The sequence below is a fragment of the Schistocerca gregaria genome, chromosome X (genome assembly GCF_023897955.1).
Source record: "Schistocerca gregaria isolate iqSchGreg1 chromosome X, iqSchGreg1.2, whole genome shotgun sequence".
Taxonomy (NCBI): Eukaryota; Metazoa; Arthropoda; class Insecta; order Orthoptera; family Acrididae; genus Schistocerca; species Schistocerca gregaria.
In genome coordinates this window covers 218,381,334-218,406,896 of record NC_064931.1, presented here as the reverse complement: position 1 = coordinate 218,406,896, position 25,563 = coordinate 218,381,334, and the positions used below count along the sequence as shown (strand labels likewise).

The 25,563-nt window shown below is 43.3% G+C and overlaps 1 protein-coding gene across 1 annotated transcript; it reads left to right on the top strand.

Moving 5' to 3' along the window:
- The first annotated feature begins 6,290 nt into the window (after nucleotides 1–6,290).
- Nucleotides 6,291–20,789, top strand: LOC126297487 (uncharacterized). The gene is made up of 6 exons (XM_049988366.1): nucleotides 6,291–6,404; nucleotides 16,008–16,104; nucleotides 17,506–17,586; nucleotides 18,126–18,215; nucleotides 18,326–18,427; nucleotides 20,536–20,789. The coding sequence occupies exons 1-6, from the start codon at nucleotides 6,298–6,300 to the stop codon at nucleotides 20,719–20,721; spliced, it is 663 nt and encodes a 220-aa protein (XP_049844323.1). The 5' UTR covers nucleotides 6,291–6,297; the 3' UTR covers nucleotides 20,722–20,789.
- Nucleotides 20,790–25,563: the final 4,774 nt, after the last annotated feature.

Below are 25,563 nucleotides of genomic sequence, written 5' to 3'. Positions count from 1 at the left end.
CGCTACTATTTGGACCACAGTATACGGGTCTAGTCAGCTACCGTCCAGTTTCTGGGTTGTTTGGCTCACTGAAGACGTTCAGAATATGTACCACTGTGATTAATGAACTGTTGCGACATATCCAGCTGAAAATGTCTACTGTATGCAGCTTCCTTCGTAATGTTCACTCGGAAACTGTTTGAAATGGATCTGCACTCACTGAGAGCAGCAATTCCTGTCGGGGTTGAAACAGATTGCCGCTGACGAGGTGTGGCACATGTCTGCAGACCCTATCCGTTAAGATCTTATTACGACCACTTTTTCTACACCCTGTTACAATGCTGCGAGTGGTGCACCATTCTGTGTAGATGCGTTGATACACTAAAAATCGGGCAAATTCATTCACGGTGTGGTCATGGGCACTCCATACACGACTACTACACCTACATAAATACATCTCAAGCCACGGTACTGTATGTGGCGGTGGGTTACCATTACTAGTCATTTCCACTGCCCATTAGAACTGCTGATTATATGCCACCGTATGAGCATTAATCTCTGGTATCTCACGTTCGTGGTCTTTACATGGAATGTATGTTGGCAGCAGTAGAATCTTCTACAGGCAGCTTCAGTTGCTGGTTCTCTAAATTTTCTCAAGAGTGTTCCTCGAAAAGAACGTCGCCTTCGCTTCAGGGATTCCCGTTTGAGTTCCAGAAGCATCTCCGCCATACTTACGTGTTGTTCAAACCTACCGGTAACAAATGTAGTAGACCGCCTCTGAATTGCATCGATGTATTCCTTCAATCCGAACTGGTATGGATCCCAAACAGTCGAGAAGTAGTCAAGAATATGTCGCACCAGAGTCCTATATGCGGTCTCCTTTACTTGTGAACCACTCCTTCCTAAAATTCTCCCAATAAACCGAAGGCGACCATTCACCTTCCCTACCACAATACTGACATGCTCCTTCTATTTCATATCAATTTTCAACGTTACGCCCATATATTTAAACAAGATGTCCATGTCAAGCAGGACACTACTAATGCTGTACCCGAACATGACTAGTTTTTTTTTCCTGCTCATCCGCATTAACTTACATTTTTCAACACTTAGAGCTAGCTGCCACTCATCACAGCATCTATAAATTTTGTCTAAGTCATCTTGGATCCTCCTACAGTCACCTAATGACACCTTCCAGTGCATCACAGAGTCATTAGCAAACAATCGAGGATTGCTACCCAGATCACTTATGTATATAGAATAGCGATTTTATCCCACTTCCCTGGGGCACTTCTTACGATACCCTTGTTACTGATGAACAATCGCCGTCTATGATAATATACTGGGTTCCATTGCTTAAGAAGTCTTCGAGCCCCTCGCGTATCTGGGCACCTATTCCATATCCTACGCTTTTCGGAAATCTACACTACTGGCCATTAAAATTACTACACCAAGACGATGACGTGCTACAGACGTGAAATTTAACCGACAGGAAGAAGATGCTGCGATATGCAAATGATTAGCCTTTCAGAGCATTCACACAAGATTGGCTCCGGTGGCGACACCTACAACGTGCTGACATGAGGAAAGTTTCCAACCGATTTGTCATACACAAACAGCAGTTGACCGGCGTTGCCTGGTGAAACGTTCTTGTGATGCCTTGTCTAAGGAGGAGAAATGCGTACCATCCCGTTCCCGACTTTGATAAAGGTCGGATTGTAGCCCCTCGCGATTGCGGTTTATCGTATCGCGACATTGCTGCTCGCGTTGGTAGAGATCCAATGACTGTTAGCAGAATATGGAATCGCTGGGTTCAGGAGGGTAATACGGAACGCCGTGCTGGATCTCAACGGCCTCGTATCACTAGCAGTTGAGATGACAGGCATCTTATCCGCATGGCTGTAACGAATCGTGCATCCATGTCTCGATCCCTGAGTCAACAGAGGAGACCTTTGCAAGACAACAACCATCTGCACGAACAGTTCGACGACGTTTGCAGAAGCATGGACTATCAGCTCGGAGACCACGGCTGCGTTTACCCTTGATGCTGCATCACAGACAGAAGCGCCTGCGATGGTGTACTAAACGACGAACCTGGGTGCGTGAATGGCAAAACGTAATTTTTTCGGATGAATCCAGGTTCTGTTTACAGCATCATGATGGTCGCATCCGTGTTTGGCGTCATCGCGACGAACCCTCACTGGAAGTGCGTATTCGTCACCGCCATACTGGCGTATCACCCGACGTGATGGTATGGGATGCCATTGGTTACACGTCTCGGTCACCTCTTGTTCGCATTGACGGCACTTTGAACAGTGGACATTACATTTCAGATGTGTTACGACCCGTGGCTCTAACCTTCATTCGATCCCTGTGAAACCCTACATTATAGCAGGATTATGCACGACCGCATGTTGCAGGACCTGCACGGGCCTTTCTGGATACAGAAAATGTTCTACTGCTGCCCTGGCCAGCACATTCTCTAGATCTCTCACCAACTGAAAACGTGTGGTCAATGGTGGACGAGCAACTGGCTTGTCACAATACGCCAGTCACTACTCTTGATGAGCTATGGTATCGTGTTGAAGCTGCATGGGCAGCTGTACCTGTACACGCCATCCAAGCTCTGTTTGACTCAATGCCCAGGCGTATCAAGGCCGTTATTACGGCCAGAGATGGTTGTTCTGGGAGCTGATTTCTCAGAATCGCTGCACCCAAATTGCGTGAAAATGTAATTACATATCAGTTCTAGTATAATATATTTGGCAATGAATACCCGTTTATCATCTGCATTTCTTCTTGGTATAGCAATTTTAATGGCCAGTAGTGTATAAATATGTACTCTGCCTGTTGAGCAAGGGCAACCCGAGTTTCACACAAGGGATGCTTTATAAAACCGTGCTGATTCGTGGGAAGAGGCTTTTCCGTCTCAAGACAGTATATTATATTCGAACTGAGAATATGTTCAAGGATTCTGCAGCAGACCGATGTTAGGGGTATTGCTAAATAATTTTGCGGGTCCATCTCTTTAAGCTTCTTACAGAGTGACATTTATTGAACTATGTGAAATAAAATCGTCATAACTTCCGAACGGTAGCGTTACGACGTTCAAACTGCACATTAGGCCGGGGGGCATTATGGGAATTAATATGCGAATTGTTGTTTGGTTTAGCGACGAAGCCCACTTTCATTTGGATGGGTTCGTCAATAAGCGAAACTGGCGCATTTAGGGGACTGAGAATCCGCGAGATGTCTCTTCACCCTCAACGGCTGTCTGTGTGATGTGCAATCTCCAGTCACGTAATAATCGGTGCGATATTTCTTGATGGCACGGTGGCTTCCGAGCAGTATGTGAAGTTTTGGAAAATGATTTCTTCCACATTATCAAAAGTGAGACTGATTTCGACAAGATGTGGTTCATGCAAGACGGAGCTCGTAGCCATCGAAGCAGGAGAGTGTTTGATGTCATGGAGGAGCACTTTGGGGAACTCATTCTAGCTCTGGGGTACCCAGAGGCCACTGGCATGGGCCTCGATTGGCCGCCATATTCTCCGGATCTGAACACATGCGACTCCTTTTGTGGGGCTATGTTAAAGAAAAGGTGTAGAGAAATAGCCCCAAAATCATTGCTGAGCTGAAAACAGCTATTCAGGAGGTCATCGACAGCATCGATGTTCCGACACTTCAGCGGGTCATGCAGAATTTCGCTATTCGTATGCGCCATATCTTCGCCAATGATGGCAGGCATATCGAACATGTCATAACCTAAATCCGAGTATCTGTAGTGACGTTTACATGTTGAATAAAGTGCATGCACGCCGTAGTTTGCACTAATTTACGCTTTTTTTCATATAGTTGTCGCCCCGTATATACAGGAGTCACCTGCGCTTTTTTGCAGTCGCATGGGAGTTTGCGCTGGGTGAGAGATTGGCGATAAGTGCAAGTTAGGTAATTGGTCAAAGCCGTAGAGTACTCCTTGTAAAACCTAAATGAGATTCCATTCGGTCCTGGAAACTTATTTGTCCTTACTTATTCTTGACAAGGTTTATCTCTGCTATTACGTGATATCCAGACCACGCCCACTTTCCACGGTATTTAGGCCGTTCGTCGACGTCCCACTCGTCAGTCGGCAAGACTCAGCACAGCCAGGAGCACCTCCGAAGATGTCAAATGTAGCTTTGGACGAAACGTCAGGGATAGCAGAGTTCCTTCGACCACGACCATACGACCCGGAAGAATTGTCGGCAGGCCGGCCGGAGTGGCCGAGCCGTTCTAGGCGCTACAGTCTGGAACCGCGCGACCGCTGCGGTCGGAGGTTCGAATCCTGCCTCGGGCATGGATGTGTGTGATGTCCTTAGGTTAGTTAGGTTTAAGTAGTTCTAAGTTCTAGGGGACTGATGACCCCAGATGTGAAGTCCCGTAGTGCTCAGAGTCATTTCAACCAATTCGCGGCAGCTAAACTCATTTGTTTTCAACTCTCGTAGTTGTTGCTCTACGCCGGGGATGCGTATTACTATGTCATCCATACGAGAGTACGTTCGTTGGTCAAACGATCGTATGTTGTATGAACGTCTTTAGTTTTGCTGTCTTCAACTGCAACATCAGACTGGTCAATGAGCAACTGGATGAAGGCCTTAGACGCACTTAGCGGTTTTACATATGAATATTCTCAGTTTCCCTACCAGATCTTTTTTACGGTATGGCGGTGGCAGCTGTTGTGTGTTTTACGCTTAAATCTTTTCACAGACGCCCAAAATTCTACTATCCTTTACCTACCGCCATTTGCGCGTTCTCTTTTGAACCGAGAGTGCAACAGCCTCTGCTTCCACAGCATTTTCCGAATTTCGTTATTAAACCATGGTGGGTCTTTTCTAGCCTTAATCCACTTACTAGGCAGATAACCCTCCAGATCGCAGTTTACAATCTGCTTTAACCTCGCCGATCTTACTGAAACTTAGTGACCTCAATTTACTGTCTGAGTGAGATGCTAACAACTGCTTATGTGCTCTATCTATCAGAAAAACTTTCTCTAGCGTTCTTGACGATTTATTAACTTTCGTACCCATATTTGCTATAGTGAAATCATGATCGCTAATCCCCGTTTCTGTACTGATGTTGTCGACAAGTTCCGGCCTATGTGTAGCTACAACAAAACTCTTTGAAATGGATCTACACTTACTGACGGCAGCAATTACTGTCACGTTTGAAACCGATTGTCCCTGACGAGGCGTGACACATATCTGCAGTCACTTCTGGTTAGTATCTTATTACGACCACTTTTCTCACACTGTGTTACATTGCTGCGAGTGGTACACAATTCATTGTATATACGCGTTGATAAGTCAAAACCTCGGCCAACTTCATTCACAGTGTGCTCAGGGGCATCCCCAAACACGAGCCGGCCGGAGTGGCCGTGCGGTTCTAGGCGCTACAGTCTGGAACCGCGAGACCGCTGGAGTAGCAGGTTCGAATACTGCCTCGAGCATGGATGTGTGTGATGTCCTTAGGTTAGTTAGGTTTAAGTAGTTCTAAGTTCTAGGGCACTGATGACCTCAGTAGTTAAGTTCCATAGTGCTCAGAGCCATTTGAACCATTTTTTGAACCCAAACACGATAACTCCTTTCTTCCACTCCGTCACGTCTCCACATTTTACTGCGCTAATCCACAAAAGCGACTAGAATGTGCACACCACTTCACTACCATGACTTAGCGTCAAGCGGCCCGTTGCTCATGTAAGCTTGTTTCTAATGTTTTGCACGGTTAGCTACGTGTGAGATATTTATAATCGTAATCTTTACCTATACCTGAGATAACGGGTCACGAGCATCGAAGATCTGACCTGGCTATGGTAGGATCCAAGCGTACCAGCAATCACAGCGCCTTCTTGCTCTGTTCAAATGGTTCAAATTGCTCTGAGCACTATGCGACTTAACTTCTGAGGTCATCAGTCGCTTAGAACTTAGAAGTAATTAAACCTAACTAACCTATGGACATCACACACATCCATGCAGGAGGCAGGATTCGAACCTGCGACCGTAGCGGTCGGCCGGTTCCAGACTGTAGCGCCTAGAACCGCACGGCCACTCCGGCCGGCTCTTGCTGTCTGAAAATAATTGTGTGGCGGTAGACACGGCGGCGTCGAGCTGTGAGCAGCACGGGAAAACACTAGGCTCAAGGGTATAAGTGCAGGTAACGAAGCGGGCGTGCTTTTTTTTCCTGCGAACGCCGTGACGTCAGGTCGGAAGCTGAAGGCTGCGCATCCGGGTGTGTGTGTGGGTATATAGCGGCGGCCCGGGGCGCCACCTCACAGTCCCAGCCATGGCCGCCGCACCTGCAGTGCTCGCCGGCGCCGTTGCGTTGCTCGCTGCTTCCGCCAGTGCTTTCAACGCACAGGGGCTGGGGATGGCCTCAGAGTTCACCACCAGGCACGTATTCGCTGCGGCTCCTCATACTCACGACCTTCGTGTGGCCTGCTCAACACCGTATTTAGCAAACTGACTGTCCAATATCACTTTTGGTTGCTCGTCCAAACGCTTCAGTACTGTACGGTCTGTTAGCTTTCGCTTCGGTATGTTCGGCCGACGTTTGTTAAATGCTTTTCTGACTCTCATATTGGAATTTTCAGCTCCTCTCGTGCTTTCAGAAAATAATAATGAAATTAGGTATAGGTCCGCCATTTTACAAGTACACAATTATTTAACTTCCTGGCAGATTAAAACTGTGTGCCGGACCGAGACTCGAACTCGGGACCTTTGCCTTTCGCGAGCAAGTGCTCTACCAACTGAGCTACCCAAGCATGACTCAAGCCCCGTCCGCACAGCTTTAATTCCGCCAGTACCTCGTCTCCTACCTTCCAAACCTTCTGTAAAGTGTGGAAGGTAGGAGACGAGATACTGGCAGAAGTAAATCTGTGAGGAGGGGGCGTGAGTCGTGCTTGGGTAGCTCAGTTGGTAGAGCACTTGCCCGCGAAAGGCAAAGGTCCCGAGTTCGAGTCTCGGTCCGGCACACAGTTTTAATCTGCCAGGAAGTTTCATATCAGCGCACACTCCACTGCAGACTGAAAATCTCGTTCTACACAATTATTCTTTTGCGTTTATAGCCAAGCATGTTTCATCACAGTTGTGGCACCCTTAGTGGGGTTTACATTTTACATTGTGTGTATCCTGTGACTGCCAACTGAAGTCAGCCACAGGTCTAAATTAAGGGTCCATTCTTCTCAATCAGCCATTAAAATAAGCGATTTTACGACTATTTTGGAAAAACTAAAGAGGATATCAACGTAAATATTTTTGCACATTATTTATTGATTCTTGTACAACAACCAGTTTTTTTTTTTTTTTGAAGAAATTTGTTAATCATTAAGCCCTCCATCCCAGGAGTTAAAGTTGCTCTGTCCAAAATGAGGTGTGCCCATGACCGAAGTGCTGCAGTCTGGAAATCTTATCTGTAATCAAAAAAACAATTTTTTTAATCCATAGAATATTGCGCACGTAGTAATAACACAGTTTCTTTAAAATTTGAAAAAATTATCAAATTGCACAGGTTTGAGACAAAGATATAGTTTTGACTTTTTTTGATCACGCTATTTACAGTAACTGATGTATAAATTAAAATAAAAAATAGCCTACTATTTACCGCGGACATGCCCGAGGAGTAATTCTGCCAAATTTCAGAAAGATATCTTTCTTAGTGCGCCCGTAATCCATTCCGTCAGCTTAAGATGAAGTGTGTTTCAATGGATTGCGTAATGGATTGCGTGCACACTAACATCTATATCTTTTTGAAATTTGGCTGAATTACTCTTCGGACGTGTCCGCAAGAAGTAAGAGTGTAATTGTTTTATTTTAATTTATTCGTTAGTAATTGCAAAAAGAGTGGCCAAAAACACATGAAAAAACTACATCTCTGACAGGACACACTTCATTTTGGACAGAGCAACTTTAACTGCTAGGATGGAAAGGCTTAATGTTGTCTGAATTTATTTAAAGAAATCGGAAGATGTTGTCCAATAATCAATGAGTAATGTTCAAAAAGATTTACGTTGCTTGCTTCATTGGTTTTCCCCCCAAAAAATTCGTAAAATCGTTAATTTTATAAACTGATTGATGGGAATTGACCTTTAATACAGTGGTTTATATCTGCGTATAAAACGTATTTTGTCGTTTCTGTGTGGTTGGAATGACGTTTTCTCCTACTCATTTGTGAATCCTGCGTCTTGTTACGCTGTTGTCGCTTGGACACACAAAGGTGTGTGCAATGAAACGTATCTGCAACCCATGGTAACATAACAAGACGCGGGATTCACAAATGAGCTGTAGAAAACGTCATTCCAACTACACAGAAACAACAAAAACACTTTTGACGCATAAATATAAACCAGCCGAAGCTCAGGACAAACCAAATACAACAATGATGGCGTGGTGTATTAATGACCTGTGGCTGACTTCGGTTGGCAGCCACAGGACATACACAATATACAATAAAAGAGAAAAGCCCATTGAGGATGCCACAACAGTGGTGGAACATGTTTGGGTATTAAAGCAAAGCAATAATTGTGTACTAGCAGAAAGGCGGACCCGTATTTAATTTCATCACGATCTTCCTGACGTTTCATCAGCACGACTGACAGACGTTGCTGGTGGCGAGCGAGTGTGTGAATCTCTGACAATGCCAGCGACTTGTGCTGGCCAAACGTCAGATAAGTTATTAAATAAACATCGGTAGAGGATCACGAGACCAAAGCCAACAAGCTATACGTGAATAAGTAGCCACGAAAGCTTCGCCGAGAGAGGTGGTGCAGTGATTAGCACACTGTACTCGCATTCGAGAAGAGGACAGTTCAGATCCCCGTCCGATCAACCGGACTTAGGTTTCCGTGATTTTCCTAAACCTGTTCGAGCCAAATGCGGATGGTTCTTTTGAAAATGGCACAACCGACTTCCTTCGCCATCTTTTCCTAATCCGAGCCTGTGTTCTTCTCGTTGACGACGGGACGTTAAACGCTAACCTTCTTTCCTTCTTTTACAGAAACTTTAACAATTTTGCACTCCAATAGCGATTCTAGAAATGCGATTTTGGCTGCCAGATTTCATCTTCCGCAATCGGCGTTCGTCTCCATATAAACGTTCTACTGCATTTAAGCAGTGGTTCTGATGTCAGGCTGCGACTTGATTTTTAAAATGTTGCTTTAAATATTGGACTGACGAGAAAATTATTCATCTTCTATATTTGATTTGCCGAGAGTTTTGCTGTTCGGCGAGCAGGATAACTGAAAGTGACCGAAGAAGAAAGGATATAAAATGCATACTGTCAATAGCAAAGGAAAAGTTTCTAAAAAAGCGAAAATTATTGACGGTGTATGTAAATTTAATATTCTGAAGTATATGCTGGAGGTATTTTTTGGGAGTGTGTAGCCTTGTATGGAACCAAACATGGACGGTAAAGAGTTCAGACAAGAAGAAGGTAGAAGCTTCTGAAATTTGGTGCCACAGAAGTGGCTGAACATTAGATGAAGAGATACTACAACGAAATGGAGATGAGACTAATTGATAACACTCATCTTGCGACGTTGAGGAATCGTCAGTATGGTAAAGGAAAGAAGTGTGTGGGGTTAAAATTGAAGAGGAGAATTTGGAAAAAAATAACTTTCCCAGAGCAATTTTTGTACTTTCGGAAAAAGACTGAATTACACAAAAAGTGAATCCTGTCATTTAAAAATAGAATAAAAATATTACAACTCTGTTATTGGCCTGGAGAAGAGGCAAAAGTCAGAAAAGTACTTGGAGATACAACTCTCTCCTCTAAGCTGATATTTCTTGCTCCACTTTGTCATCTGCAACAAATCGGGATTTATCCATGGTACATTGCGTACACAGGGTGTCCTAGGAGGCATGGTCATTATTATGAAATATGACAGGAAAACGTATTCGAAGTAAAAATCTAGTAAACATGGGCTCTAAAATGCATACCTTAAGACCTAAGAGCATTTCATCTTCGATACTGTGAAACACATCTCTTCTACTGAACAATATTATGAAAAGGAAAGTTGCTACTCACCATATGATGGAGATGCTGAGTTGCAGATAGGCACAACAAAAAGACTGTCACAAATAATGCTTTCAGCCAGTAAGGCCTTCTTCAAAAATAGACGACAGACACACACACACACACACACACACACACATTTTTAACTCTCTCAAACGCAAATCACACACACGACTGCAGTCTCAGGCTACTGAAACCAGACTTATCTGATATGCAAAAACAGAAATTGACATGGAAGATCAACGCCTTGACTACATAACCGCCATTGAAGCCAATGTGACATGCGAGTTGAACAATATGCCAAAGAAATACTTTTCTGACACTGTTACATGTTTGTTCCTTGTGTACACCACCTGAAGCACTAAAACTACAATCTTAACGTTTCTCTGTCTTCTGTTAATCCACTCTCAAAACTTATTGCAAAAAAATTGACTTCTGAACAGTGTGTGTGTGTCGTGTATTGTTGACGAAGGCCTTAATGGCCGAAAGCCTTAATTGTGAGTCTGTTTGTTGTGCCTACCTGCGACTTAGCATCTCCGCTATATGGTGAGTAGCAACTTCCCTTTTCATAATATTGTTATATTGCATCCTGGATTTTCCACTGTTTAATCTTCTACTGAACAAGTGCTCATAGCTCTTAAGGTATGCATTTTAGAAACCACGTTTACTATACAATTTTATTCTTGTTTGGGACCGTACTACATCCTCATAAAATATGGAAAGCGAAGAGCTTGCAGTAGAAGAGATTTGTTTCACAGTATCGAAGATGAAAAAGTCCTTATAGCTCTTAAGGTTTGCATTTTAGAACCGAAGTTTTCTAGACTTATTTGTTTCGAATGCTCGTTCCTGTCATATCGCTGACTGTTGACCTTTTTTCTTGGGACACTCTGTGTGTGTTTACATTATCAGGCTCTAGGCCTAACATGAAACCATTGCTTTTTCCCTGTTTTGTTGATGTTGGGGTATGTACGTACTGCCATTATCTTACATTCTGCTGTCAATAGTGATTTGTTAATAATCTTTTAACTATCATTCGCTAGGTTAATGTAATAGATTTTGAAACTACTGTATGGACGTGTTAATTGTGACGGGCTTTGTAAATTGGTGAGCGACGAGAGGGGATTTTGTATGTACATACATTTTTTTTTAATAAGGCGACTTCATGGTCTTCCTGACTATAGTATGTACGACGTGCAGTCTTTTTGTGTTGTTTCTGTTATTAGCGTCTATTTTCATCCGTGGTTATTACTGTGGAAGAAGACTGCTCCATTCTGATATAAGCTCACGAGAAAAAACGTTAGTCACACCCTTAGAAGAACACACTAGTCGCTTTGGAGAGCTGTATATGACGTTCAGTTGGCATCAGGCTGTCATGTAACCGTCAAACGCTGACGTAAGTCAGGGCAGTGATGTATATTCGCGTCAGTCGGTTGTATGGAAGTAAGTGCAGTAAGATGGGTCGAAGTGGATGCGTGACAGAATGGCACAACGGAGCTGTTGTGTTTAGACGTGCCATGAACACACAGTGATTGAAACTAGCCGATATGTTGGTGTACCAACGCGGGCTGCCTAACACGTCTACAGGGAGTGGTGTACTACTGGCAGTCATTTAGCTTGGCGTGTGAATAGTGACCATAAAAAGAGACTATTGTGTTTATTTCAACACTCTCGATTTTGCTCTTTCTTCTGTATGTTCATGATGAGTTTTCTGGAAACACTCCCACCTTCCAAGATGGCAGCAGCTGTTTTCGTAGGGTTGTACGTGTTCATTCCTGGGTTGTCTAACACTCAGGCTCCGTACCACACCTCGTCTCGCTCGCCAGATCACCCGATCTTAATCCCATGTAAAATGTCTAGAACAACTGGTAACGGTGGATGAAATGTAGCAATCAACATCTCTACAGTTTGGTAGCTCTATGTGATCTGATCATCAATGAGCAGCTTCAGCTGGATATATCATACATGAAGAAATTTTTGGATTCTCCTCTTTGTCATAATGAGGCTGTACCACCTGACGTAAAAGACTGGTCGAACAGTGCCAAGTGTAGTGTGCTACACTGGTTGTCTGAAACGGTCTATCGTTGACAGTGGCTCTGGACTGTCCCTTTCTTGCCATACATTAAATTAAGTATAGCTTAAGTCGCTGTCACACATGAGACTGAGTGCGTATTGAAAGTCAAGTAGTTTCTGACCTAGCACCCAAGTCAGTAAAGGATGAAGGTGATTTCCAGGATAGTTCAGGGTCACCCAACAACAACAGTGTCACGAGGATCTGATCCCTCCCCCTCCCCCTCCAATGTCGCCTTCTCCACCTTCCCCCTTCAAGGTCACCCCCTCCTCTCCTACCACCACCCCCTCTCTCTTTCCACATGCAGCATTGCCATATTTCTTCCAAGATGGCGGATTTAGCCAAAAAGGGTTGCTGAAAACATTCAGGGTGGTAGAAATAGGTCAGTTAAAATGGCTGAATCAACATTTATATCTTGTACTATGTTGAACGTAATGTACTCGTATTACTTAAAAATGATGACCTTCTGCCTGCATAAACTTTCCACGAATGTGTCTCAGTTATTGAGTAGAGTAATCGATTCAAACGTAGGTAATGCATCAGTATTTGTGTTGATGTTTCATGTCTTTCTCTTATTAGTACAAATGGTCCAAATGGCTCTGAGCACTATGGGACTTAACATCTGTGGTCATCAGTCCTCTAGAACTTAGAACTACTTAAACCTAACTAACCTAAGGACATCACACACATCCATGCCCGAGGTAGGATTCGAACCTGCGACCGTAGCGGCCACGTGGTTCCAGACTGAAGCGCCTAGAACCACACGGCCACACCAGCGGGCTCTTATTAGTACAGTACTGGGTCAGGTACACTTTGTGGAAGTTTAGCCAGTTGCCTGATGTCTCAAGCAGCTGTTAGTGGAAATCTCTCTATCTTACTAATTGTCATGTCTTCAAGTCTTTTTGTTATATGAAAAGTGCTGTTTAGTCTGAATCAGTCTCCATTAGCAAAGGACGCTACTTACTCTACTTTCTGTGCTGAATATACATGTATCTACAGTACAGCAGTAGTTCAGTTGGAAGTAAAATTTTGCCGTCTATCTCACTGCATCTGGATTTTGTAGATATGAGCCTTGCACTCAGATGTGAGTCAGATGTGCCAAGAAGGCTGCACCCGCTATCCTTTCCAGAGAAACTTCAGCCCTCTTCAAGGGAATGGAGTCAGCGTGCATCCTACATACTGGCAGCATCACAGCATTAATGCCTCTGTTACAAAATATTTTGTCTCTGACCTCTTCTGCTGCACACACACACTGTCTTTTTTTCTCTTCCGACCAGGCCTTTGAAGCGTGTAATATTTACTGCACTCTTTACAGTCATAGTCTCTTGAAGAGAAACAAAACTCCAAGGTAAAGTGGCCAGTTTCGCTTTATGTCATTACAGTATGACTCTAATCCTTATAATTAGGCATAGATGCGCCACTGATTTTATGCTTCTCTATTCCTTCACCTCTTTTTACCACATATGGAATCGAAAATGATCTGTGATAAGTATTGTAATCTGTACCGGGGACCTAGAACTGTTCTGGAAACTGCCTCCATCCTCTACTCACGTTGTGTGCTTCCCATTCTCCCATTGTGTTGGCCTTTGGTGCCATATCAAACTGGACGAATAATATTTTTTACATGTTTGTGAATGTCGTACACTCGTCGGCTCTGCTCACAAGCATTATGGGTGAGCAATCATTCATTAACCTAATTATTCGTTATTGTATGTAATCAAAACATTTATGTAACAAATTATGCCTTCAAATTTATGTTCATTTGTATTTCAGGGCTGTTATTTTCTTCCATTGGTAAATTCTTTAATTTTGAACTTATCATTCATACTCTTCTGATTTGAATGTTTCATTTTACCTCTTACATGTTTCTACGTCGGGATACATATACTGCACAATCCACTGTACAGCGTGTGGTGGACGGTTCTCCTTGTCAGACACGGATCGAGGAAAGAGTACTATTGGCACCCCTCCTTGACATTCTTCAATCTAAATAATTTCCAAAGAAGTTAAAAAAGTTTATTCTGACCAAACTAATGGCCTGAAGTAAAAGAGATCAGCATTTTAATGGTCCTTGTACAGTTTCACTATGGGCAATAATTTCTGTGATATTGAGCGCATCGAATTTCTTACGAAAGGCCTATATTTTCTACAGTTTTATCCCGACTACGAAGATTTTATGGCTGCTGTAGACTCCTAGTGTTTATGACCAATGACTTCAATAAAATCCTATTTTCCTTACCATATTTTTTATTGCCAAAGCCCTATCACGCTTCGTCAAAGCTTGTAATAGGTATCATAGTTTGTAACAGCTACCTATCTTCTCGACTTTGTATTTTTCTTATTGATCATTGATTGCACTTCAGAAAGCAGGTGATAAAATCTTCATTAGACATTCTCCAGAAATCTGGCGAGTACTCATCGACACCTCGGTAAATACCTCGCCTATTCTAAATTTGGTGGGCACTTGCTGTACGATCGCCGAATGCCGCAAGTTAATTTTTTACTAAGGCCTAAAAGATTACTCTTTTAATTATGACTTTGAAGGTTACTAGTTTCATTGTTTTGAATTTTCTTTTATTGGCTATTTGTGTTTGAATTAGTGTGGCTTTTTTAACTTTAGTAGAGCGAAAGATTTTCGGTTCTGGCGCCGGCTTTACATAGATCGGCAGATTACAGTAACGTAATTTTTTGTAGGTATTTTCGCTACGTTCATCTGTACTTATGTATTGTTCATGTAGAAGATTGTTTCCGAATTGAAGTGCCATATACAGTATAATGCCATATACAGGGTGTTACAAAAAGGTACGGCCAAACTTTCAGGAAACATTCCTCACACACAAATAAAGAAAAGATGTTATGTGGACATGTGTCCGGAAACGCTTAATTTCCATGTTAGAGCTCATTTTAGTTTCGTTCTTCCACCTACGCTCAATGGAGCACGTTATCATGTTTTCATACGCGATATTCTACCTGTGCTGCTAGAACATGTGCCTTTACAAGTACGACACAACATGTGGTTCATGCACGATGGAGCTCCTGCACATTTCAGTCGAAGTATTCGTACGCTTCTCAACAAGAGATTCGGTGACCGATGGATTGGTAGAGGCGGACCAATTCCATGGCCTCCACGCTCTCCTGACCTCAACCCTCTTGACTTTCATTTATGGGGGCATTTGAAAGCTCTTGTCTACGCAACCCCGGTACCAAATGTAGAGACTCTTCGTGCTCTTATTGTGGACAGCTGTGATACAATACGGCATTCTCCAGGGCTGCATCAGCGCATCAGGGATTCTATGCGACGGAGGGTGGATGCATGTATCCTCGATAACGAAGGACATTTTGAACATTTCCTGTAACAAAGTGTTTGAAGTCACGCTGGTACGTTCTATTGCTGTGTGTTTCCATTCCATGATTAATTTGATTTGAAGAGAAGTAATAAAATGAGCTCTAACATGGATATGGTTCAAATGGCTCTGAGCACTATGGGACTTAACTGCTGTGGTCATTAGTCCCCTAGAACTTAGAACTACTTAAACCTAACCAACCTAAGGACATCACACACATCCATGCCCGAGGCAGGATTCGAACCTGCGACCGTAGCAGTCGCACGGTTCCGGACTGCGCGCCTAGAACCGCGAGACCACCGCGGCCGGCAACATGGATAGTAAGCGTTTCCGGACACATGTCCACATAACATATTTTCTTTCTTTGTGTGTGATGCATGTTTCCTGAAAATTGGGCCGTACCTTTTCGTAACACCCTGTATAACCTGCTTTACCGTCTTGATTTTCCCTAGTTTGTGGAAACTAGTGTAGCTTCACCTCTACAGGCCTGTCACGTTTGGGAATTCGCACTGTTTTTATTGCACCCTTATGGAAGTGGGTAACAAAGTGACGCTTTGCTCGTGTGTTGGCAGCCTGCTGTTCGACGATCTAGTGCAGCCGCTGTGCACAGAATCCACGACCAATGACGCGTGCTACGGCTGCTTCGCGCGCTACGCCAGGATGAGGCAGGTAGTGTATACAGCTTGACAGACACGAAAAAAGTGACATTTTACTAACAAAAAATAATAACATTCTGCCTTCTAAGAGATAATATTACAAACTATAAATAGTATTCTCTCCTTAGTGTGTTAACGAACATTTATTACATAGTTTTTATTTATTTGTGATCATACGCAAGTGTTGCTCTTCTAGTGGCTGTGGAAAAGTGTGTTTTCTACGACAGAAAAAAGAGAGGTATACTAGTTTATTGTATTTCTAGAATATGCTATATAAATTATTAAGTTGCTGCGTGATATATCACAAACGTTTTTATGAAATAAATTTAATCTACATGTAATATCTAATTATTCATTGCAGTTTCTACATGTAATGCGTCCTGGTATCAACAGACTCAAATGAGTATGTCCAGGGCAAGAATGGATGAATTGGTCCAGTTAGCTGCCTCGTGTGTCACTGGTTCCCTGTTGCGCAAATGTTCCTAAACTACATTATCTACTAATATGTAATATCTAATAACCTAATAATCACCGTGAAATTTGTCTCATCTTATCTTTTTTTCTCAGTCTGATGTACAAATATGGCATTGAAATGGGCATCACTTTTGTATCCTGACAGTTACGACAAAAAATTTCGTGTTAATGAACACCGTGGGCGGAGAACAGTCCATCCGTTACAGCAGCTGTCTCCATGACAGCTGGGCGTCAACATAAAAAGATGTATCAACAGAAAAGTTCTTCTTTCAGTTCCCCTAAGGTCCCCACAGGTTAAAATTGCGGACGAAGCGTACCTTCCGGCATTGACTTCATTCTGCTATAGGACGACACCGACCTTCTAATAGGCGAACATTCAACCAGCAGACTCAAGTTACATACATTGATCTAGCAGAAAAACCATTTCTACTGACTCTTATTAAGCTTCCTTGCAACTACTCCGTTCAGTGCTCGCGACATCCTTTGCTGTAGCTGAATCAAACTACTTTTTCTACTTACTCGTCTTCCCTTTCATAGAAATTTGAGGCCATATGAAATTTTATTGGAAATTTGTGGTAAGTTCGTATGGGACCAAACTGCTGAGGTCATCGTTCCCCAGGCTCACGCACTACTTGCTCTAACTTAAACTAACTTAAGCTAAGAACAACCCACACACCCATGCCCGAGGGAGGACACGAACCACCGACGGGCGGAGCCGCGCGAACCGTGGCAACACGCTCCAGACCGCGCGGTCGAGGGCATATATGATCCACTCCGGTTTCAAATATATTTTTCAGAAATTTATCATTTTGTTTCGCTTTCTTTTACTTCAGGCGAAATAGACAAATCATATTTCCTTACAAATAAGATAAATAGTTATGTTTTCCCATGTTTTTCGGAGAAGAACTACAGCTGTATTTCAATTACTTTCTAATTACAGGTACCAGATGCATACGATGAACTCAAAAAGTGCGCCAGGGACTACTTGAATGGTACATCCTATGCAGAATGTCAGGCAGTGGTGAGTCAATAAATTATTTTCATAATGATAACAATACATAAAGTTCATCGAGTCTCAACTGCCCTTTAAGGTAATGTTTATGCACAACATACCCGTAATGAGGCAGTTCCGAAACGCTGTTTAGCCCGAGCATCTTCTATAGCTCTTTAGCTTTATATAACTGTCACGTCGATAGTCAACTTAGCTTCAGTATGCTTGAATTATTCACGAACAGTAGTGTTAGGTTTATTGTTGCGAGAGTCTTGTACGTAGTTTCTCGCAGTAAAAGGAGAAATTAAACCCAAACGTCTCCATCACGCTTCAGAAGTCCCAATTTGTAAACGAGTCGTAAGAAAACGGTCGTTTTTAATCACTCCACAAATATTAATTTGCCTTGGACATTATAATTAGGTGACGATCTAGGGTGTGCTGCTGTTGAAAACTTTCCCGTGAGTTGAAACATGACGTGAGAGACCAACGCGCTTTAACATTACCTTACCTTGATGCTATGTGAAAATGTAAAAGTGACTTCTTCATCCCATTTTTTCTTTCATTTTCAGATCGGAGATGTTACAGGCAGTCAAAGTGGACAGTCGAATGTATTCTGCGATTTTGAAAAGTGCGTTAGGAAGCGGGACATGTTGCATCTGGTAAGTGTGACGGACAATAATTTATGTACATGTTCGCCTTGTTTGAGAAATTATGAAAATTTCTGAAACAACTTTCTTTATCTTTCGTCATTTGTTTGCTTTTTTTTTAGGTCGATGAATGTGCCAGACAGAGTGACAATTCCAAATCTGAAGCGGAGAAGTACGTACAAACAACATCCTGCGTTCTTGAAGAAATGCATCGGCGCAAATTTGTAAGTGCTTAGCTAACTAAAAAACAAAAAATGCGTGATGCGTATCGAAAAGCAAACGATGTACAGATAATGCTAAATGCATTCGAAGAGTTATGGACCGTTTTTCGCGAAAACCATTATTTATGGAGCTATTGATAATTTTCTGTAGCTCACAAACAACAAAAATGACTCTGAGCACTATGGGACTTGACTGCTGAGGTCATCAGTCCCCTAGACCTTAGAACTACTTAAATCTGACTAACCTAAGGACGTCACACGCATCCATGCCTGAGGCAGGATTCGAACCTGCGACCGTAGCGGCCGCGTGGTTCCAGACTGTAACGCCTAGAACTGCTAGGCCACCCGAGCCGGCCACAAACAACAATTTGGAAAAATGTAACACTAACTCACTCGTCCGGAAAATGATATGTAGGTATAGGTGGTTCGGTAGTATTCAAACCTGTCATGACCTGCCATTTTCGGAATTTGGGTTGTATTGTATTGTATTGAACTGGGGACCTAGAAACGACGGAGAGGCTTTGTTCCCGCCGTAGCCCTCAGTGGTATACAACCCCACAACAGGCTACAGCAGTCCACTCACCCCACCACCTCCCCACACTGAACCCAGGGTTATTGTGCGGTTCGGCCTCCAGTGGACCCACCGGGAACGTCTCATACCAGACGAGTTGCGTCGTAGAGTTTTGCGTGGTAGAGTAATTACGCGTACCTGGAGACAGTGTTTGCGCATCAATCGCCGACGTAGTGTAACTGAGGCAGAATAAGGGGAACCAGACCGCATTCGTCGATACAGATGGAAAACCGCCTTAAAAACCATCCACAGACTGGCCGGCACACCGGACCTAGACACTAATCCGCTCAGAAAGCACTGCGTTAGACCGCACGGATAACCGGGCGGGCCCGAAATTTGGGTTACTATGTTATTCTTAAAGTCTATGCGTAATTCGTCTATCTTAGTGCATTTTGCACACCAGGTGAATAGTTTTGCATAGTTTGCTCTTCCAAGGCGGTGAGACTCTTCAACACGTGGCGAAACCATGTCCAGACGTTGTGAAGTTGGACAGCCACTGCTCATTACAGATGTCGGACGTCGTAGGTTAGGCAGACTGGTAAAACAGGACAGGCGGCGAATTGTGGCGAACCTAACATTATACTTTAGTACTGGGCAGAGTACAAGTGTATCTGAACACACAGTGAACCAAACACTCCTAACAATGGGCCTCCGCCGCCGATGACCCATGCATGTGCATTGTTAACACCATGACATCGGCGGCTGCTATTGAAATGGGCACGTGTCTACCGGCACTGGAGGTTGGCGCAGTGGCAGAGCGTTGCATGGTCCGATGAATCCCCATACCTCCTTCATTATGCCGAAGAGAGGGCGCAAATCCGTCTTCTTCCAGGGGAACAACTCCTCGACAACTGTGCTGCAGGACGGAGACAATCTGGCGGTGGCTCCATTGTGCTTTGGGAACATTCAGGTGGGTATCCATGGTCCGAGTGGAGCTCGTGCAAGGCACCATGACGCCCAAGGAGTATCGTACACTGGTTGCAGACGACGTACACCCCTTCATGACGATCATGTTTCCCGATGGCAGTGGTATTTTTCAACAAGATGTCACAAGGCCAGGAGTATGATGAAGTGGTTCGAGTAACACAGTGACGAGTTCCAATTGATGTGCTGGCCCTCCAACTCGCCAGATCTGGACCCGATCGAACACATCTGGGATGTGGTTGAACGTGGCGTCAGAGCTCATCGCCCTCCTCCCCAGAATGTACAGGAATTAGGTTACTTGTGTGCAGATGTGGTACCAACTCCCTCCAGCGACCTACCAAGGCGTCATTGCTTCCGTGCCACGACGCGTCACCGCCGTTATCCGTGCCAAGGATGGACATACCGGCTATTACGTAGGTGGTCGTGATGTTCTGGCTGATCACTGTACGTAAATGGCACAATCTCAATTCGGAGCCATACAGAGGGGTGTAGACAGTCTAACTCTGCGAATGGAAAAGGCTCGGGGAGAGGGGTGGGGGAGGCTGATGGTGTATGTGGACCGTACGGTAACTTGCGGAGTTGAGACGTGCTTGTAACACAGGTTGTCTGCTTACAGCTGTCGGGGCCTCGATACCCAGGCGGCTTCTCGAGTCCGAAGGCGTACGCGCTGTACGTGACGGAGGCCGGCGAGCTGCGTGTGATGTCGACGTACGTGGGCGCCAACGATCAGTTCAGCTGCGAGCCCTCATCATCCCCACTCGGGCCGATTCCTGCTTCGGCCGACGGGCCCGAGGGAAAATAACACCTCGCAACAAATTTCCTTTAATGTAAAACAAAATTATCCTTCAACAATTAAAAGCCTTAACCATATTATGTGTATATTTCATTTCTAACGTCGAAATCGTAACCTTTGCTTTCAGAACAATTAATGGCAGCTCCAGATATTTGTGATCGTTTAAATCTGCATGCTGGACTGGGGCTCAAAACTGAAACCTTGTGTTTCGCAGATGGCGCTCTTACCTACTCAGTTAAGCTCCATTAATTGCAGGAATAGTATTTGTCATAGCAGACTGGAGAAAGAGAATATTAATATAGTATTACTTTATTGCAGAAGCGACAGTTGAAAGATCCCAGAACTATACCTGGATCAGAGCAAGAAAGAGATTGACAGTTCATTGCTTACACGAGAGCTACCATAGCAATCATCAACCACAGAAAATGTTGGTCGCACCATTTGTTTTGTTCCCCGTTGACATATCGCTCTGTGGACGACAATTACGGCGGCTAACATAACTTTTCGCCATGTGCTTTGTTATTTGGTGCTTATAACACCCAAAAATGGATAAAATGGCTCTGAGCACTATGGGACTTAACATCTGAGGTCATCAGTCCCCTAGACTTAGAACTACTTAAACCTAACTAACCTAAGGACATCACACACATCCATGCCCGAGGCAGAATTCGAACCTGCGACCGTAGCAGCAACGCGGTTCCAGACTGAAGCGCCCGAACCTCTCGGTCACAACGGCCGGCTATAATACCCAAAAGAATGTCTGCAGCCACCACTGACAGTAAGTAGTAAAGTTAGAAGACTATTAGCACCTTGCAAGACGGCCTGAGTCCTACATTTTAACGAGAAATGTATGAAGAAATTCAGAACTGAATGGTACAACTGTTGCGCACTCGACCGTATTGTCTCTGTAAAACTTATTTACGGTTTTGTCTGAACCACGAGTAGTAGTATGTAATAAACATCTTCACTATTAGTCTAAAGTAGATAAATACAGTAGAGCACAACTAATTCGTTAATGTGCTTCGTGTTAGCAGTAACTTTATTGCACAGCTTAACAACAACGTATCTATAAACTTCTGATATTCCAGATCAGTTCATAATGTAGCATATGTTGTTGAAAATGCGTCATCACCTTACACACAAACAACGTGAACATATTGTAAGCCACCTGTTGTTCCAAATTTCACATCTATGGCAATGATGAATATTTATACGAGGTACATTCAGTAATTAGACACACTGATATAGAAAAACTGTATATTTTTCCAAAATGGGGCTTTACTGCTTCTCAACATAATCCACACCAATATTAATACACCTGTCCCAACGATGAACTAATTTTTATACCTGATGCAAAGAAGTATTTTTCCTGTAGTTTGAGCCACTTTCCCATAAATTCTTTGACCTCCTCGTTGCTATTTTTTTTACCACATAATGCCTCCTTGAGTGAACCAATAAAATGAAAATCCAAGGACGTCAAACCTGGAGTGAAGGGAGGATGAGTAAGTACCTCCCTACCCATTTTTTTCAATGGTTCTTGAGTCAGCTGTGCTGTGTGAGGGCGAACACTCACGTGTAGCGATATCACGCCTTTTCTTGTTCTCTCATTGCTGCTGGCTTAACTTTGTTCATCAACATGTCTGGGTAGTTACAGTGTTTGTTTTAAACTAATCATCTAAGTAATCACAAAAGACGCCATCTTGGGCATCCCAAAAACGGTCAATATGACATTTCTGCTGATGCTTGCGTTCTGAACTTCTTTCGAACAGGTGAATTAGTGTACTTCCGTTCCATGCGTTCTCTTTCGAACTCTGGTCCAAAATCGTGAACCCAAGTTTCATCACACGTTATAATCTTTCCCGTTTCCTTGTGTTGTTGTGAAAACCCTTTCGAGGGACACCTTGCACTTGTTTTTCTGTACTTGAGCTTGTTACTGATAACGTTATGAACTGTGGTAACACTTACTGCAACTATTTTTGCTATGTGTTCTTCACCAATAACGTCATCGATGCGGATTTCAAGCGAAGGAGTTGACACTTCTGGCCGGCCAGAAAGTTGCTCGTCAGTCACTGCGGTTCGGCAGTTTTTGAACTCTTCTATCCGCTTTTAAAAATGTTCGCCGTTCATGCAACTTTCACCATAATGTAAAATTCTTCGAGGAAACATTTCATCTTCGGAAAGCAAAATACGGATCACTGAACGTTGTTCAACTTATGTGCAAATTTCAAGCGGACACTCAGTCGTTAAGTGCAGTACTGAGTTTATAAACAAAAACATTTTTATCCGTCAGTTGGCATAGTATCACATAAGAAACTCCGGAAAGGTCTCTGAATTTAATGCAAGCCACTGGCACAAAGTCTGATGATCAGGATCTTTACGCCACCCCTTTCTACCCTTTGCCGTAAAGGCCAATAGTACTATATGCCAGCTCTAATTTCTCTTATTTTATTATGGTGAGCATTCGTCCCTATGTAGGTAAAGTATTTTCACACTCTGAGGAGAAAGCTGGAGACTGCAATTTCAAGAGAAGATCCTTCCACAATGATAGACGCCTTTATTTCGATGACAGCCACCGCAATTCGCGTATCATATCAGTGGCAGTCTCTCCCCTATTTCGCGATAGTACAAAACGAGCTGCCCTTCTTTGAACTTTTTCGATCCTTCGCAAAGTGTGAGAGTTGCGTGTTTAAGTGTATCCGAGAAGTGTCGGTGACTGTAACCGGCGTGTGTAGTGTGGTATCATGTTTATGTTGAATAATGATGAGGAAGGGAGAGGGTGAAACCCGATGCTCGCACTGATTGTGATCCGTCTGTCGCATGGGGTCGTTAAGTTCGGTATCGACTAGCCGTGAGGGGTAGGCTATATGCCAATAGTAATTGGCGTACCCATGCAGTTACCCAACCACATGCTGGCCACGACAGATTTTGCTTATCTTCTGTGATCTGACAAGAACCGGTGTGTCCAACGAGACAAGGGCATTGGCATTTCTTTCGTACAACCTAGATTACAGAACATTCTAGCAACAAGTACATTTTATCACCGGTGCACAGAGAAACGATCTGATAAAAGTTAAGGAATTTGTGGTATAACTCATGTAGCATTGTAAAACTGCGTTACCTTGGCCTAGATCGGTCCGCGCCATCAACCACTAACGTACGACAGAACTACACTTTACAGTGTTATTTCTCTGCACTAGTAACTTACTTAAAATAGTCAAGTCTAGAGAAACGCTTCTACTTACCGCATGAAGAAGTGCTCTCTACCCATTACCATCTCGAAAGTTTCTTGGTCTATTTCGGTAAGACAACACTAAGAACTGGGCACATTTTTCTCTTCCTCATTATGTTTCTTCACTCCCAAGTAAGTTGTAATTGCTTCCTGTTCACAGGCATCGGGATTCACAACCGACACAGGTGGCTTATTGCGTCATTTATTTCGTAGACACAAACCTTCTTTGAGGTTCGAACTTACATTTTTTTGTCGGCGAAAGTGGTGCAAAAATCGACGAGGATTTCAGGGTCCGAATCCTTGGTAATAGGGGTCTTTCTGCTTTGTTAATAATTTCAAATTCTTCGTCAGATTCAGCTTCATTCGCAAGCTGAAGAAAATATCAAACCAATCTTTCTCGTTTAGCTCCTTTGCTTGTAGATGCTTTCGCCGCATTTATATTTTGTAGCTGTTTTATTATTATGCTTTGGTGTTCAGAACGGCCCAATTAATTTATAACCAAACTGCTGTTCGAGCATTCGGCATCACTGTCATTTTAGGTAGCTTTGACTCATCAAATAAGATTGTCGTGTTTACAAATTTTCATCTTTATTGTCGAATCGACACATCTGTGTGCGAAAACATGAATACAGGTTTGACAGTCATGGCACCTTAGCTCGCATTTGCAGGAAATATTAATTATTTTCTTTTTGCGTACAGACCGAGAACATATGAAAAAACAAATTGGTTTTCTCTCGCTCTACTTGCGAGTGGGACAGGAAGCAAAATGACTATAGCCCATGTCACGTAGGATGTCGCTTCAGCGCATAGAGGCGGAACGAGAGGGAAGCGTGGAGGGGATAAGGTTTGCGGATGGCTGACTGCAGAGAGCGGGCAAACAAACGTCCGTGTTGCCAAACTGTGTTACTGCGGACAACAGGCAGGTCCATTTGCCTTTGGTACATCGTATTATACGTTCAAATCTACGAGGGATTAGTACATTTTAAAGCCGATTTCGATCAGACGTCTACATGAAATAAATATTACTTTACGTCTTGAGGTTGTGTCCACTGCTTCATAGTAATCGTCTGTGTGACGGCGGAAGGTGAGAACAGCTGACGCAGCTTTGTGAAGACGTCAAGCACAATTTTTCTCCAAACGAGTACTGTCTAACGACAAGGTCATCGAAAATGGTTGCAATAACTGCCATTTATTGCGATTTGGACTATATTATAAGTAAAAAAAATCTTCAGACTGAAACCGAAATCATTGTATTTGTTGGACAACTGCTTCTACTAAATATAATTTTTCCCAGTGTGTATAACGCGCGTATGTAGATGTGTCTCACTGCAGCTCAATGTAAATGTACGTGGAAAAAAGAATTACTGGTAGCAAAGACTAGTGCAAAAGACTATCGTAAAAAATGTCAGTATGTTTTCATATTTTTCTGTGTCAATGGGCATTAACAGTTTAAACTAATTTGTTCGACATTACAGTGGGAGAACGCATTTATGATCAATTGAACAAGCTAACAGTTAACCACCTTTTGTAAATAACTCGACGGAACGCTGACCGATAACGCAGAAAACCACCGATATCTCAACAGGTATCCCTCCCTTTCATTTTAAGGCGTCTTACAATTC